At 33.3% G+C, this 15,850-nt stretch overlaps 8 protein-coding genes across 15 annotated transcripts; 4 read left to right on the top strand and 4 right to left on the bottom strand.

Moving 5' to 3' along the window:
* The first annotated feature begins 2 nt into the window (after positions 1-2).
* LOC117606446 (toll-interacting protein B) lies at positions 3-1,885 on the top strand. 3 transcript variants are annotated; one of them, XM_034328890.2, is made up of 7 exons: positions 3-141; positions 239-377; positions 496-669; positions 788-921; positions 994-1,198; positions 1,276-1,452; positions 1,528-1,885. In XM_034328890.2, exons 2-7 carry the CDS (start codon positions 330-332, stop codon positions 1,636-1,638), a joined length of 849 nt encoding a protein of 282 aa, XP_034184781.1. In that variant the 5' UTR covers positions 3-141; positions 239-329; the 3' UTR covers positions 1,639-1,885. The 3 variants fall into 3 exon arrangements, with proteins under 3 accessions (XP_034184781.1, XP_034184782.1, XP_034184783.1); XM_034328891.2 differs by having other exon boundaries at positions 13-141; positions 233-377; XM_034328892.2 differs by lacking the exon at positions 3-141 and having other exon boundaries at positions 148-377; positions 1,528-1,884.
* Positions 1,886-2,103: 218 nt separating this feature from the next.
* On the bottom strand, positions 2,104-4,160 carry Pex16 (peroxisomal biogenesis factor 16). Of its 5 annotated transcripts, none has more exons than XM_076689616.1 (6): positions 4,019-4,160; positions 3,532-3,720; positions 3,213-3,459; positions 2,868-3,141; positions 2,685-2,788; positions 2,113-2,621 (listed from the first exon to the last, which is right to left on the bottom strand). In XM_076689616.1, the coding sequence occupies exons 2-6, from the start codon at positions 3,659-3,661 to the stop codon at positions 2,366-2,368; spliced, it is 1,011 nt and encodes a 336-aa protein (XP_076545731.1). In that variant the 5' UTR covers positions 3,662-3,720; positions 4,019-4,160; the 3' UTR covers positions 2,113-2,365. The 5 variants fall into 5 exon arrangements, with proteins under 5 accessions (XP_034184773.2, XP_076545732.1, XP_076545731.1 ...); XM_034328880.2 differs by having other exon boundaries at positions 3,929-4,064; XM_034328881.2 differs by lacking the exon at positions 4,019-4,160 and adding an exon at positions 3,782-3,919.
* Positions 4,161-4,189: 29 nt separating this feature from the next.
* Positions 4,190-5,531, top strand: Ts (Thymidylate synthase). The gene is made up of 4 exons (XM_034328883.2): positions 4,190-4,442; positions 4,614-4,877; positions 4,941-5,203; positions 5,276-5,531. The coding sequence occupies exons 1-4, from the start codon at positions 4,190-4,192 to the stop codon at positions 5,483-5,485; spliced, it is 990 nt and encodes a 329-aa protein (XP_034184774.2). The 3' UTR covers positions 5,486-5,531.
* Positions 5,236-7,326, bottom strand: LOC117606454 (protein ILRUN). Its single transcript, XM_034328902.2, has 3 exons — positions 7,169-7,326; positions 6,381-6,739; positions 5,236-6,304 (listed from the first exon to the last, which is right to left on the bottom strand). Exons 1-3 carry the CDS (start codon positions 7,324-7,326, stop codon positions 6,141-6,143), a joined length of 681 nt encoding a protein of 226 aa, XP_034184793.1. The 3' UTR covers positions 5,236-6,140.
* Positions 7,327-7,803: 477 nt separating this feature from the next.
* Positions 7,804-12,376, top strand: LOC117606433 (uncharacterized). 2 transcript variants are annotated; one of them, XM_034328854.2, is made up of 7 exons: positions 7,804-7,944; positions 8,197-8,590; positions 9,020-9,678; positions 9,773-10,022; positions 10,998-11,237; positions 11,352-11,599; positions 11,673-12,376. In XM_034328854.2, the coding sequence occupies exons 3-7, from the start codon at positions 9,021-9,023 to the stop codon at positions 11,876-11,878; spliced, it is 1,602 nt and encodes a 533-aa protein (XP_034184745.1). In that variant the 5' UTR covers positions 7,804-7,944; positions 8,197-8,590; position 9,020; the 3' UTR covers positions 11,879-12,376. The 2 variants fall into 2 exon arrangements, with proteins under 2 accessions (XP_034184745.1, XP_034184744.1); XM_034328853.2 differs by having other exon boundaries at positions 8,197-8,810; positions 11,673-12,375.
* Positions 11,669-13,609, bottom strand: CRIF (growth arrest and DNA damage-inducible proteins-interacting protein CRIF). The gene is made up of 4 exons (XM_034328896.2): positions 13,467-13,609; positions 12,902-13,402; positions 12,446-12,802; positions 11,669-11,809 (listed from the first exon to the last, which is right to left on the bottom strand). Exons 2-3 carry the CDS (start codon positions 13,354-13,356, stop codon positions 12,451-12,453), a joined length of 807 nt encoding a protein of 268 aa, XP_034184787.1. The 5' UTR covers positions 13,357-13,402; positions 13,467-13,609; the 3' UTR covers positions 11,669-11,809; positions 12,446-12,450.
* Positions 13,583-14,846, top strand: l(2)37Cg (RNA polymerases I and III subunit AC2 l(2)37Cg). Its single transcript, XM_034328923.2, has 3 exons — positions 13,583-13,722; positions 13,816-13,913; positions 13,969-14,846. The coding sequence occupies exons 1-3, from the start codon at positions 13,705-13,707 to the stop codon at positions 14,177-14,179; spliced, it is 327 nt and encodes a 108-aa protein (XP_034184814.1). The 5' UTR covers positions 13,583-13,704; the 3' UTR covers positions 14,180-14,846.
* Positions 14,361-15,724, bottom strand: RpS2 (ribosomal protein S2). Its single transcript, XM_034328894.2, has 3 exons — positions 15,580-15,724; positions 14,933-15,278; positions 14,361-14,855 (listed from the first exon to the last, which is right to left on the bottom strand). Exons 2-3 carry the CDS (start codon positions 15,275-15,277, stop codon positions 14,361-14,363), a joined length of 840 nt encoding a protein of 279 aa, XP_034184785.1. The 5' UTR covers position 15,278; positions 15,580-15,724.
* Between the last annotated feature and the right edge of the window lie 126 nt (positions 15,725-15,850).

Raw genomic sequence — 15,850 nt, 5'->3', positions numbered from 1 at the left:
TGATCAGAGTACTGATTTCAAACATTTTTATTACTCTATAAATACTTGCTGTACGATTGTTATTTTAAATTGAAATTTCAAATATCGTCATTTGATTTGAAAGTTACATATTTACTTAGTTAGGTATATACATACATACAGGTAAATTGCATTCTTCGCAAGTCTCTTAAGATGGCGTACTGTCACTGTGTCAAATGCATGTTATGATTAATCCGATGTATTAAAAAAATAGGTGTAGTTTGATAGGTTTCAGTTAAAGCAAAGATAGACGTAGAGAAAACGGTGTAGAAAAGCGTTTTAAGTCCATTGAAAGTTGGAAGAATTTTGTTATGGAAACCGAGAGGCGATCAGATTTATACGAAGAATGGAAACGACGGGTAAATAATGCAATTTCTAGACCAAATCTTGTAATTTCTTTTGAATTAAGTAAAAATAATGGTGGTTATTTTATCCGAATCCATAATAAGGATACTATTAAAATGATTATTATTTCAGGCCTTTCTGGGCCCTCTTCCTCAGGGATTTCTTAGATTAGAAGAGCGCAATGCTCAACAACAACAAGAAGCAGCGGATCAACAAGCTGCTCTTGCGCTTCATCAGTTGCAAATGCAAAATATGCCAGCCATGCATGAACCGCATGTTGGTAGACTTAGTATAACAATTGTTCAGGTAATTTTCCTATGACTTTGCTACCAATTTGTGAATTTCATCTTAATTTCATAGAGTAGCAATATATCTTATTTGTAATAATACGTTATTCATAATTTCAAAAAGATACTTCCTGTAGGCTAAACTAGTGAAAAACTATGGAATGACAAGAATGGATCCTTATGTGAGATTAAGAGTTGGTCATGCAGTTTATGAAACGCATACATGCTCGAATGGAGCAAAAAATCCTCATTGGAACAAAGTTATTCAATGGTATACTTTTTATACAATATATTTGTTCCATTATATTTACCTACTACATGTATATTCTTTTTATTGTTACAGCTATTTGCCACCAGGAGTTACACAAATATACATAGAAATCTATGATGAATGCTCTTTTGTAATGGATGAATTAATTGCATGGGGTCACATAGATATTCCACCCCAAGTTTTGCAAAAAGGAGAAATACACGAAGATTGGTATATGCTTAGTGGAAAACAAGGAGACAATCAAGAAGGAATGATAAATCTAGTTTTCAGTTATACGGTAAAGATTCTTAAATATATATTACAAGAAATTAATTTCTTTCTGGTATTGTGATTATGGATATGGTATATTCATAGACGAAATGCCATCCATATATGAGTGCTGCACCTCCAATTATGATGGTTCCCTCCTCAACAATGTTTGGTATGACACAGTATGCGCCGGTAAACGTTTACACTGCACCACCTACAGCTGCTGCAGCCACACCTGTTGTACCCAGTTCTATGCCAAATGCTGAAGTTGAATTAAAACAGGTATAAAAATAATGGTTCTCAAAATAAGTGCTCGTTTCCATATTATAATCATTTCTGCGAGTATACGATTTACAGATTTCGGAGATGTTCCCAAACGTGGACAAGGAAGTGATTAAGTCAGTTTATGATGCGAATCACGGGAAAAAGGATGTAACTATAAATTCATTACTCCAAATGTGTGAATAAGTAATTTTTTATGCAAATTTTGCTGTTACTGAATTCCAAAGGCCATATTTATAGTTTCTGCTATGCTATGTTTCTTTTTAAATGTAATATATTTGCAAACTATTGCTACGCATTTTACCGTAATTTAACACTTAGAAACTTTTAATGTAAAAGAATTCATAAAATATATTGGACAGGGAAATATATTTTATAAGAAAGTATCGTTTTTTACGTTTTATATGTATTCATTTATCCTCTCTACATATTTGTTATATACGCCTTATGAAATTCATAGTTTATAAAAGAATTATTAAGTAGTATAAAAAATAAATGTGTACAAATCTTTTATGTTTAAAGGCATAAATGGATCATAACAGCTGTGTTAATATAGGTTTAAGTAAAAAAATCTGAAGTGATAAAAATATTCTATATTATTTTAAGCAAAACGAAACATTTGCAAAATATTATTTCGATTATACAAATAAAAAATATTTGTATTTTTTATCCAATATAAGATATATCAGTAATATAATAAATATATTCCTAAATGCTTAATTAAAGTATAAGAATTACGTGTTTTTTTATTACCTTCACCTGTAATAAATAAACATCTGTAACGAATCAATTCTTCAAGTTACACCTATTTCTTATATTTCTAATTACCTATTATTATTTATAATCCCACCCTGAAATAATATTTTGTACTAATAATTTTAGTTTTATAAAATATTCGCTAATCTTATATAAACTAGCTTGACCACGTGTAAAAGTATGTGCTTTGCCAATGTGGTAGATATGTTTTTATCCTTTCTGTTACAAATTTAGCTAAAGGCACTTTATTGGACAAAGCAGTGAGAATCGCATATATCCTAATACAACTATATCTGTCATAAAATGGTGACTTCAGTATATAAAGAAGCAAAGCAAGTCTTCTTCTAAAAATCTCTTTCTCTTCCTCTTTACTGAACAACATATTTTGTGCTTCGTTGCTAAATATTTTTAAACTGAAACAAAAATGTCATATTAGATTGTTTATTTTCATAAATCATCGATAACCAGTTATTTACCTAAGCGAATCAATGGCAAATGACAATAACCATGGTAGCCATTGTTTTTCTCCGGTAAGAGATATACATCCTAAATGAAGTAATGGTTTCACAATGTAAAGACTCTAAACATGAAACATAACGCATATTAAAGGACAGAATATAGTTGTATCATAATTAATTCAATTCAGCATCAAGGTGTACCTCTGCCAAAAGTAAATTCTTTTCTGATGCAGATGAACAATTCAAATTATCATTATCGCTAATGGTAGAAGATAAAGGTTCCCATATACGCATAGGTGCATTATTTGTGCCCCTTATACTTCTGACAACAGTACCGCATCGTTTCAACTTAAATCCTTCTTTCAGTTTATCATCATCAGACTCGTTTAACTTTTCTCTGTTGAGTGGTTGAATAGGAGGACTTTTTGTTATCCGTTCTTTGTACAAGTGAACTAACAAAAGCCTCAAGACAGTCCTATAATAAGATTATTAGCATAAGTTATGGAATAAAGATTTGTAGTTTAAAATTTGTTATCACTGACTCACTTAAATATTTGTATAATAGTGATTATATACCACTTGCCAGTTTGTCCCCATAATTTTTTAGCAGTGATTTCAAATAAAGTCTCCGTATATTCTACCACAGTCAACCAAATTTTAATTTTAGATTCAAATTGCGGAAATTTTAAACGCATACACTTTCCGCTACACATTAACAAATCGTTAAAAAGTACAATTAAGTTTGATAAAGAATAAAGAAGCTCCGATACAAATGTAGAATTATTAAATTGACCTAAAAGAATATTCTTGATGTAAATCAAATTGAAAATATTTATCTGTTAAAAAGTATAACAAGTTTTCTAACCAGCTGTAAAATAAGATAAACATTGTACTGTGTTTTCCACATCTGCCAATAATTGAGGATTTTCTATTATCCATCTTCTGTATGGTTCAATAACTTTCAATACAGATGAATTTACAGTATCAAATACCATCTTGATCGGTCAAATAATGTAATAAAACTTTCTCGTAATTAACCCCGTGTGTGACGTTTCTGAAAAATCATCATTGGTTTGTTTCGATGGAACGAAAGATAGAGAGAGAAAAAACATTACTTTTTCTTTCACAACCGATATGCCGATTGTTTATAATTATTTTCTTTCGTTATTCGGTATTAACACTTTATTCGTTACACATAATGTTACGATATTATTAATTTTTTTTCTAGAGCCAAAATTATCATGACTCTTGTGAAAACGTACCATTAATACATTTTTGAAAAATTCAGAATAAGAAATAATAAGATTTGAAAAATGAATTTTTTATTTTTAACTAAATTTCCTTTCAATTACCATGGGCATTTTGAATTTCAAATTTTTGTAACGGCGAATTTAGTATATCACCGATTCGCATCTTCCTTCCCGTTGTATCGCAGAGAAAAATAAATAAAGTCTAAAGTAAACGCGTTAAGAACGTAATTCCTTTCTTTTTATTTGGTATTTTGCCGTGATTTTCGTCTAATTATGAGTGAAAATAAAGTAATTTCGTTAAACCAAAACGTCGCACATGATATGATTGACAAAATAATAGAGATGAATGGAAATGGAAATGGAAAGAAAAGTGAAGTAACACGTGTCGAAATAGAGGAACACGAGGAGTATCAATATTTGAATTTGATTAAGAGAGTAATTAAAACAGGAGCTGAAAAGAATGATCGAACCAGCATAGGCACATTATCTATCTTTGGAACTCATATGCGATTTAATTTGCGAAATAGTAACGAAATTTATATAATTAATATATCTTTTGCAAACCATTATCTTTTCTAAAGAACATTACAAATAATCTTTTATGATTTTTTTCTATGTGTACTTTCTGTTTCGTTCTTTCTCTAACACATTTGTTCGTATAATCATAAACTAATGATGAAAACATTCATTATTACAGATGTATTTCCATTATTAACTACAAAACGAGTATTCTGGAAGGGAGTGGTAGAAGAATTGTTATGGTTCATAAAAGGATCAACAAATGCCAAAGAATTATCAGAGAAGAATGTTCATATTTGGGATGCTAACAGTTCACGTGCGTATTTAGATTCTTGTGGGTTCAATGATAGGGAAGAGGGAGACTTAGGACCTGTTTATGGATTTCAATGGAGACATTATGGAGCAGAATACAAGGATATGCACGCTAATTATGAGGGACAAGGTAAATGTTATACCCGAAATTAATCAATTAAGAATACTCTAACGTTCAATTTTATTTTTGTAGGTATCGATCAGTTGAAAGAAGTTATAGAGAAAATAAAACATACTCCCAATGATAGAAGAATAATAATATCAGCATGGAACCCACTTGATATTCCAAAAATGGCTTTACCTCCGTGTCATTGTTTTGTACAGTTTTATGTAAGCAATGGGGAATTATCGAGTCACTTGTATCAAAGAAGTGCTGACATGGGTCTTGGGGTACCATTCAACATAGCATCATATTCCCTCTTAACTTATATGTTAGCTCACATTACAAATTTAAAGGTAACTTTATATAAAAAAAAGAAAGGTTCACATATATTTAACAGAAACTTGTATTTCTTTGTTTATTCTTAGCCAGGTGAATTTGTACATACAATGGGTGACTGTCATGTCTACCTTAATCACATATCTGCACTTGAAGAACAAATTAAACGTGTGCCAAAACCATTTCCACAATTAAAAATAGTTAGAAACGTTGAAACTATTGATGATTTTATAGCCGAAGATTTTAAACTAATCGGATACGAACCACATGCAAAAATACCTATGCCAATGGCTGTTTAAATCATGTTCAAATTGCACCAAGATGAATAAAATTATAATTAAACAGGTTTTTACGCTTTTTTCTAAATTCAATATTAATATTAAAAATGTAATTTTTCGAATGATATTAAATCAGTATTATAATCTTTATTTTAGTCTATAATTTATTTTCTAATAAAAATTATATTTTTAATATACTCGTATCTTAGCAATTTGATATATTTATTTGTATTTATATTTATATTTATATTTATATTTATATTTATATATTTATATCTATATCCATTTTTTTTTTTTTTTTTCAGTACCAGTTCTTAATGTGGTCCATACATGCCTGTTACAGTTCTAAATTTAACGATCATAAATCATAAGTGTTTCATTTTACATTACAGAGAAAAAAAAACTAAAAAGAATGTTTCAAGGATGCAACTGACAAGCATGGACGATAAAAGGCCTTATGTATGGAACTCCTAATTTAATAAAATCATTATTTCTATACAATATTTAAATCCAATACGTTCTTAAATCATAAATATCTGCTGAAAATATTATTCCTTGTATTGCCGGTAAAATATTACTTTTATTGTTTAAAGCAGTATTTTAAACAAATATGTTATTTTCACTCACTTGATACAAAACAATCAGAAAGCTCTTTTAAAAAGTTTAAGGAAAATCCTTACGGAATACCATGGGGGTACAATGTTGTTAAATCACTGGATAATGTTGTTACATCTGTAGATGTATCATTAGTTGTTTCAGTTGTTGTACTTAACTGATGAAGTTGTTGAGTAACTGCTAAGGTACCACTTTCACTTACTACAAGCAGCATCCAAATCACATCTAAACACAAAAGAAAGATTACAACATTAAAAATATCATACAGGTATCATCTGATAAGAAAGGTATGTGTATCTACCTCCAAAAAAGGTTTCTGTAGATTTCACCATCATTCTCCATTTACTTCGAAACAGACCACAGTTAGAAGGACTTTGGAGGTTCACGCTTACTTCTGTTGTTTCTTTGGGTCCTAAAGATGGAACTGGTACTCTTGTACATTCTCCCATTTGTACACCTCCTACATGCTGTAGACATACTCCATCAGGCCATGCTTCTGTACCACTGTTTTGTATATGCCATGATTTTCGAAAATTAGTAAGAGGTGGTATTGCTTCTCCTTCACCAATGGTACTATCGCATATTAATGTCATACAAGGAAATTTATTTTGAACTGGGGACTCAAAGTCTAAGTAACTGCATACAGCTGCTTGAAGATTCCTGTAATTATAAACAAAATACTTAATACTTATACAAGGATAACAACAATACCATCGTATTGTTTCTAAGGTGCCTTCATTTTATATCTATTGTTAACATTTATTCATACATTACATCACATACATATACAATTCTTATATTTTGAAAGTCTAACAAAGGATTCAAAGTTTTCTGATCTCTTTTTAAGTTAAATATAATTTAACAGGATTGTGTCCCACCAAATGGATCTAAATATTGAAAGCAATTGCATAAAGAAAAGCTAGACGAGACCGAGCATAAAAACGAAACATTGCATTTGCAAATACATATAAGCTGTCAATCAGATCAAGATAAAAGTCGAAGACAAAACACGTAAACATGGCGACGTTAGGGTTAGGTTGCATATTGAAGCTGGATCAACGTAGAACAACATTCTAAACAACATTTTACCAGTTGTTCATATCAAGGAAAAACGTAGCTGTTGTTTCATTCAGCTGGCTACCAGGCAGTAGCCTCTGTAATTGCTTCACCAGATCTTCCTTGTCGGTTGTACCTAAACAGCTGAACTGGTGCAACAAATGCTGATCCAAATCGTTGTCCATGTTCATGATGCACTCTGTGGCTCGTTCGATACTCTGTGTAACGCAATTGTCACACACACAATCTCGTAAATGCGTTTTTATCGTCTGATCTTTAACTGCAAATTTTAAATGTCATTCTTCGTGACGTTCATCCGTGCGCAATGAATGCATGCATCTATGGTACACTCCGCATAAAAAGTGTAATCCACACAAATTGTTTTCATACACCTGTGGAAACTGCAGTTAAGATGAATTCAACTTCTTTACGTCCCACGAAGTCACCTTTGACTTTGAACACTACGAGATATCAAGTTTTTATAGTTGATAAACGAACGCGCTAAACTGTTATGTATGATTACAAAGTTGACTCGTCCATTTCTTTAATGCGTCTTTGCTCCCGTGCACTTTGGGTTGCACGAATGCAGGGATTCTATAGATACCTTTCATTCACATCTTTTATTTATTTATAGTTTTGATATGTTTCAGTGTGAAATATATTAATCGCATTTACAAGATAAGGATTTAAATCCATTCAACTTACCAGTATAAATCAAATTATGGCGTTTTTATTGCTGGGAGCGCTATTATTAGTTAAAAACGTGATATACATATATACCATACATTAAAATGATTACGTTTATAAAGGTAACATTTTAATTTTTATTAAAAAACTACATATATGAATTTGTAGTACAGTGGAGTCTCGGATAATCAAGACTCGACTGTATTACGTTATAGAAATAAGACAAAATTATATATTAAATATAAGTAAGAATAAATATTTAAAAAATATAGAATTTCAGTGATTTCCTGCGCATGCGCAGAAAGTCATACTTCGTATACTATTTAAAAAATGTTTTGAATGAGTCTTCTAAACTTTACATTTTTTTTTTACAGATAAGAGACACACCGTCCTTAAAGTTAATTCCAATTTGGACATCTTACTTCAACGAAGCTGTATGTCGGTCGTATATATGCATATGTATGTACATACATACATACAGCCCTGAATTTAAGGGTTTTATCGTCCCAAATGTGCATGCGCAAATATCCCCTCTAGTTTGATCGGGACATATAGATGCGTGCGCATCACACCGCGATAGCAGTTGAAATACGAAACAAGGGATAGTCGCACTTCGTGGTGGATCATGTAGATATTCCAATAACGTCTGATCGCAAGGTGATTTCGTGTACAAAGTGGAGGTTCACAGACCGCATGCGAAAAGCAATTAGTATCAATTGAGAACCTGTGTGCAATTCGCGATGAACTATCCTTAAATTGTGTAGAAAGGTGGGTACGTTCTCTAGTTTTCTCCGGCTCCGATCATAGACGAGAAACTTTCAAAGAATAAGCTAAGCACTTCATCAATGAATCGTTCAAAGTCTCTAAACAATTATTGTTTCTTTGCTGACAACGGGACCTCGTGATGATAGTCAGAAATTTTACGTTGACTTGTGCCTTTTTGAAGATTGCAAAATAATTCGTCGAAATCGTAAGACAGAATATCGAGGTGAGAACACATATTAAAGCAATTTCTTGCTTTGTTTTTTACATATTATTTTATATCAATTTTTTTTTTTACCTTTCATTTTAACCGATCCATCTTTTATGTAGCAAGAAAATTATTCTCTTTACCGAATTATATGTTTATTTAATTTACTGCAGTTTGCTGACACCAAAAAGAAAGACATAAATATGATTTAAAACTTCCATTGACAGCATGATCGGACCGTCTTCGGGTACGGGAGGCGTTTCGGAGCACGAGGTGTCGGACAATCAGTCCAGATCGGGGAAGAAGCGCATCTTTGAAGACCTGGACATCGAGAACTTCTGCGAGGAGGTACAGAACAGTCGCAAGCGGTACCAGTATCAAGAGATAGAAACTCCGATGGAAATGGTCGCTTCTAATCAAGGGATAAGCGACACTGCAGCGTTTTTCTCACCATTATCTAGTCAGGAAGTCGTGGACGAGTGTCCAGTAGCACGATTGGAAGTTCTATTGGTGGACGGTACGAATTACACTTGGACAACCGTCTCTGAACTGGAGTCTCAGCAGAACGTTACCGAAGTTGCGACCTCCCCCTCTGCGTCTTCCTCTTCCTCGGAGCACCGTCAGGAACAGGTGATCCAGGAAGTGCAGATAGAAGAAATGAGCTACCCAGTTGGCTCCGATTACTGGGAATCTGTTGTCACGGTGCCTTCATTGAATCTACCACAGAATAAAATTGGAGGATCTTGTAACGGCCAACAACAGCAACAACAGTTTGACGATCAAGAGACTGGGAACCTTTCCTGGTTGCTGGACTTCAAATTGGACCCCTTCATTGAAGCTGCGGATGAAAAGTCCACCGCGACACCCGCCAGAAACAATTATATTGGTGTGAAATTCTTTGCTCAGCTTGTTAAACACGAAAGTTCCCCTTTGAAATACTACTAAGGTTCTTCAACAACTGTTTCTTGCTTTCTTTTCAGGGAACAAGGCAAAAATAAACGGTCGTTCTTACGGATCTCTCTGTAGCAATGACGTTAAAAGAAGTTACAATGAGAATGGCTCGTCGCATCAGGATTTGAATCAGAGTTACTCGAATTTCGATAACAGAAACTTTGCCAGTTCACGGTGCAACGGGCCGAAGAAACCACCCTTCACGTACACAGAACTCATTGAACACGCTCTTCGGGAAAGGGGAGAACTTACAGTATCAGCAATTTATCAGTGGATCTCGTAAGTGCCGTTTAATAGCTCAGTTTGTATTTTAAGTTGGATTTTAATCATTAGAAATTTCTCAATCATTTTTATTGGATCAACAAAATTTTTTATTTTAGTTTAGCTTTTTCTTTAGTTTTGTATATTTAAAAAAAAGCAAAAAAAAAACAAAAAGGAATAAATGGAAGAAGGAAATCATTTCGTGAGAACATTGAGTAGGAGAGGAGGAAAATTGGTTGAAAAGGAGTTCAGGGGCTCGACTGTCTATATGTATATTATAGTTTCTCATGAGACTGCGATCGAACAGGTGAAAGCTCAGAGCCAGTAAATTGCGCGCATTTGTGTTGGGGGTTGCAACGAACGAAGGCGGTACCGGTCGGTACCATGTAGCGAGAGTAGCGGTGCCAAGGGGTACCATCTAAGAGCTGACCCTCTCTGTCCAACACACCACCCCGCATCAGCGTGGGCTACGTTCTCGTAAATTCGTAGAGCACCCTACATTTGCGACTGAAAGAAAGTGATCAAGCATATAATACGAATAGAAAGAATTACAATAATAGAATAATTGATTTCCAGATAGAATCAATTTCCCTTTGACCCTATTTTTATTTTGAAGATTACTATTTATTTAAATAATACTTTTCTTAATTATTAAGTTAAAGTACACGTATTGATTTCAAAACTATTGGAAGAGAATTTATTATTTTACCTTGAGGGTGAATTTCTTTTCAAATAAAACTGCCACGTGCTCAGGGCATTCCACTGAATCTTTTGTCTTTTCCTATCAAAGACGAAGAGAATTAATTAGGGGGTGTGTGTAACACGCCGTGACGTCGCCGCGAGCAGGTGAAGAAACTTATTTCCATTGGGGTACATGTTTGTCGACAGTAAATTAGGAATTAGGCATAATTAGGAATTGGAATCGTTTAAACGTCTCTTATAATACAACTGTAGGATATAGTAATAAGCGTTGAATTTTTTTATTATTTTCAGTGAGCATTTTCCTTATTACAAAAGCAACGATGATCGTTGGAAAAACTCGGTGCGGCACAACCTTTCGATAAATCCTCACTTCAGAAAAGGATCAAAGGCACCTCATGGAGCTGGACACTTATGGGCTATTGCAAACAGATCCGGAGATTCTAGACCCAGACAAACTATCAACACTAGTTCTTCCATAAAACAAGTTGTTAAGAGCGCTATAGAAGCTGAGAATAATTGGAAAAATATTAGGTGATCAATTTTTAAGCTTCTACAAGCTGAAGTGAAATTCCTGTATACATATATTCCTCCTTGTTTAAAACTTTAAAAGTTACCTTAATTAAAAAAAAATTGTTCATTTTTTAGTCAAATCAATCCTATAGATGAGGTGGAAGCTGCAACTGCCAGCATTATACAACAGCCTTCCGAGGAAGAGACTGAGAACATAGTGAATTCTGTAACATTGGAACATTGTGCAGAGGAAATCCTAAGTGGTATAAAAAAAGAAGTGGAAGTCCAGTATCTTGTTCCTATGATGGTTTCCAACAATGAACATAATTCCACTCAATCTGATCAACAAACACAAGAACTTCATTATCCAGTAAAAGAGAGTGGTAACGCGATTAATCATTTATTCTTTAATTAGAAGGCCAATAAATTTATTACATATGAGATTGCCCTTTGTAGATTTTCTTAATCCAGTGTCCAAGGAAGTAGTGGCAGAAGAATGTGGATTAATAAGCGAAGGGTATTTAGTTACAGACTTAAATCCCACAACCTTAGGTCTGAATATAGTTGAACCAGAAATTATCACACCGGAGAATCTATTTGGAGAAGAATTAAGTTTTCAGTTTTACGAACTGTCCTCTCCGTCACAGATTCAATCGGCCTGACACACCGAAAAAAATAAAGTACGATTGATCGTGATCGATGAGTTGCATGTACAAAATATTCAGGATTTATATCAAACTGAAAACGCCGATGTTACTAAAATCAAAGAATTTCAACAGGTTTTTATCGATCAAAAATCATCCTCGGTTTGTGAACGCGTCACCGGAAATTGTGACGCATCTTCGATAGCTGAAAGCTGATTTTTTTCAATAGTGCTGCCATTTATATGATGACCAACAGAAAGTTCGGTCTAATTTATTAATGTCTGAATTGTGCCTGAATATGTGTCTTACTAAATCATTTACTGCTATATATTAGTATAATTCCTTCTAGCTCTTGCAGAGTAACAATGTAACGTTTTTTGTATTAGCAAAGGAAATACAATATTTACTATGAAATGTAAATATTGTTTTTTATTTAAAATTCTTTTTTTTAATATAAATTTCAGTTATTCTACATATGTATATTGTAGACAGAAATCAAAGATAACGACGTTTTGTAAAGTATTGAATTTACTAACTATATAGAAATTATTTTCAAATACATTTTAGTCAAAGTATCTACGTTACATTTTTCAATTATCTTCTTTTGTCTTTTCTTTATCTTCTACCGTTTCGTCTTTTTGACCTTCTTGCTTAGCCTCCCGCATCAATTTCATTGCCCATTCCTTTTGTTTTTCGAGTAATTTGGTTTTCTTAGCCTCTTTCTTCTTCTTCTTTTCTGCTTTCTCCATTTGAGTCAATTCTTCTTCAATTTTGTCTGTGCCTACATGGCCTTCAGCCAGTAATTTACGTCTAATTTCTTCGATTTTACGTTCCTTTGTCATCTGAGCTGTCAACAATTTTGCTTCCTTTTCGGCAACCTTTTCTTGTATATCGGCTATCATTTTATTCATGTTTGCCATTTTCTTGCCAATCTCTTGTTGTCTGTAAATATAATAACAAAAAAAAAAAAAAAAATTAATGTATGCAAGTATATACATAAATATTACTTTATTTTTGTATTATATGCAACAGCTAGCATACCTAGCCATTATCATTTCTTCGTTCAGTCTCTTTTCTTCTTTAATCTTACTCAATCTCTCTTGAATTGTTAATGGAAAAGCAATTTTTTCATACTCATTTATCTCTTTTACTTCTTCAGGTGTAGGCCATGCCAGTCCTGCAGGTCTTCCTAAAGCTTCAATGCCATACCTACCTAATATTCGTTTTTTATATTTCACTGAATCATGATACCAAGCCTGAGATTCATCGTACGGTTTTAGATCGTGTAACATATTTCTGTGTGCAGGATTTAATCTTGATTTGTTCCTTTTCTCTTCTAGTCCAGCGTGCTCATCTTTTTCCTCTATATAAATTGGTGTTTCTTCAACAGTTTCAAGAATATCCTTTACTGGTTTTGAAGAGAAACATCTTTTGCCAATAACATGTTGAATTTTTAATTGTAATGATGATTTAAAGAATAATTCTTTAAGAGACATTTTGTATTATGCTGTTTCACTTATTTTGGTTGTTTATTTATGTTTCCTAAAAGGGTTAAACGATGCATTATTAAATAACATCTTTTTTATTTGATATGTAAAATGTTTACCTGTTTTGTTTATAACATTAACTTATTTCCTCAATCAAACTGATGAGATCATGTTATTAGCACAAAAGTTTAGGTTAAGTATGGTGTCATGCTGATGCATGCTAGGTTTCCCCACCAACCATGCAAGAGTATTTAATTAAGATTACATTTTAATTTTGTATTAATGTGCTAATGTAAATATCAAATTGATAATCTATAATATTTTAATTAATTGTTCAAAGTAAATAACTGATGAGAAATGGGACGGCTGGCTGAGGTATGTTATTTATAAATATAAAACGGTTTATGGTTATGGTATCTGATTTATTGTTCAAATAAATTTAGTTTTTAAATTTAATTCTATGCGCAGGTAGCTAGTGAACACTCGTCTGAACAAAACAAGACTTTTGTGTTCATGAATGAAGGTTACACCTTAGGAAATGCTTTGGTGACTGTAATTTCACAAAAGTATGTTGTATCAATATATCCTTTGTAATTGTTATTAAAAGTTTACTTTTTACAGTCCTGATGTGGAGTTCTGTGCTTGTTTCGTCAATCACCCAGCCGAGGGAAATATTTATTTGAGAATTCAAGCAAAGAAGGGAAAAGCTGTTGATGTACTAAGGAAAGGATTACAAGACTTTGAAAAAATTTGTGATTACACTTTAGAAACTTTCAATGGTGCTTATGAACAGTTTAAAAGTTCCAAAGATACATCTGTTGATAGCACGTGATGTTATTGTTACATTTCCTACTTTTTTTTTACTAAATCAATAATAAATATATTACTTTACATATAAATTACTACCTTTGCTACAAAGCATGAAAGATGGATAATCTCAAGGAAGATAAAAGCATGAACAAGGAAAATAAATAAAACTACAATTAGATAGACTTTGCATGGAGGTTTATTATTTAAACAACCTCAGCAGACCTCTGTCCACCCACAGCTTTATGGTTCTTAGATAAGAAATCAGCAAATTCTTGATAGGGTGCCTTCCTCAATGCCTGATCATGCCAAAGATCTGGTGTTAAGTATGCATAAGTCTTGGCAATAGCAGCATAGGTGGCTTTGGCAAAGTTGCCAAGAGTACAGGTTGATCCTCTTGCAGATGTATAGCAATCTTCTATACCAGCCATCTGCAGTAATTTCTTAGGCACAGGTGCAGAAACAATGCCTGTACCTCTTGGGGCTGGGATTAAACGCACCTGAACAGATCCACATTTACCTGTGACCTTGCAGGGTACAGTATGAGGATCACCAATTTTGTTTCCCCAATAACCACGGCGTACAGGTACAACCGAAAGCTTAGCCAAGATAATAGCACCACGGATAGCAGTAGCTACTTCTTTGGAACATTTCACACCCAGACCAATGTGACCCTTATAGTCACCGATGGCTACAAAAGCCTAAAATCAATAAAAGACAGTGTTATGATGTTAACAGTGTTTCCATCAACATAAATTATATAATTGTGCAAGTTTACCTTAAAACGTGTACGTTGACCAGCTCTAGTTTGCTTCTGAACAGGCATGATTTTCAAGACCTCATCTTTTAGTTCAGGTCCAAGGAACTTATCAATGATTTCGTATTCTTTGATAGGTAAAGAAAAAAGATAGATGTGTTCCAACGATTCAATCTTTCCATCTCTGACGAGACGGCCAAGTTTGGTCACTGGAATCCATTCTTTGCTGTCTTCTTTACCACGTCCACGGCCGCGTCCTCTTCCTCTGCCTCCGCGTCCTCTACCTCTTGGGCCACCGCGATCACCACCGCGAGAGCCAAATCCTCCACGAAAACCTCCACGCGCGGCTGGAGCGTTGTCCGCCATTCTATTTTTATATGATTAAAAAATGAATTTTCGCGATTATTAAGTACAAAAAATAGGATTAATATTGATGTCTCTGTGCTTCAAAGAATTTGATGTTTTTTTTTTTAGAATAGCGACGCTAAATTAACCTTCAACCATATAGCTAAATATGTCTGTTGATTTGCAGAAATCATTTAACTAGCAATTTATTTATTTTTTTAATTTACTGCAGTCAAAGTGCCTTTTACTCATAATAGTGTCATTAAAATATGATAGATATTTATTTTTATATTAAAATTACAGAATAATTTGTAACACCGAACCTGTATTCTTTCTTCAATTATGAAAAAAGGATCGAACCCCTTCCTCGAAGCAGTGACTACGAGCTGGACATGCTGTGTTCTCGAAGGATCATGATTTTGGGGTCCCCGCTCCCCCTCAGGCGAAGTTACGCCTGCATGAACAGAATTGGTGTAACAGTCGTGCCTAATTTACTAATTCATATTTTTTAGAAATCAATCAAGATCAGCACAAAAGCGAAAAATTATTGAAATAATTGTTTGACGATCTTGCGTTTTAAAAAGACCGCCAAAA

This window comes from Osmia lignaria, chromosome 8 (genome assembly GCF_051020975.1).
Source record: "Osmia lignaria lignaria isolate PbOS001 chromosome 8, iyOsmLign1, whole genome shotgun sequence".
Taxonomy (NCBI): Eukaryota; Metazoa; Arthropoda; class Insecta; order Hymenoptera; family Megachilidae; genus Osmia; species Osmia lignaria.
The sequence above is the reverse complement of the archived record's forward strand: the minus strand, read 5'-3'. Positions and strand labels throughout refer to the sequence as shown.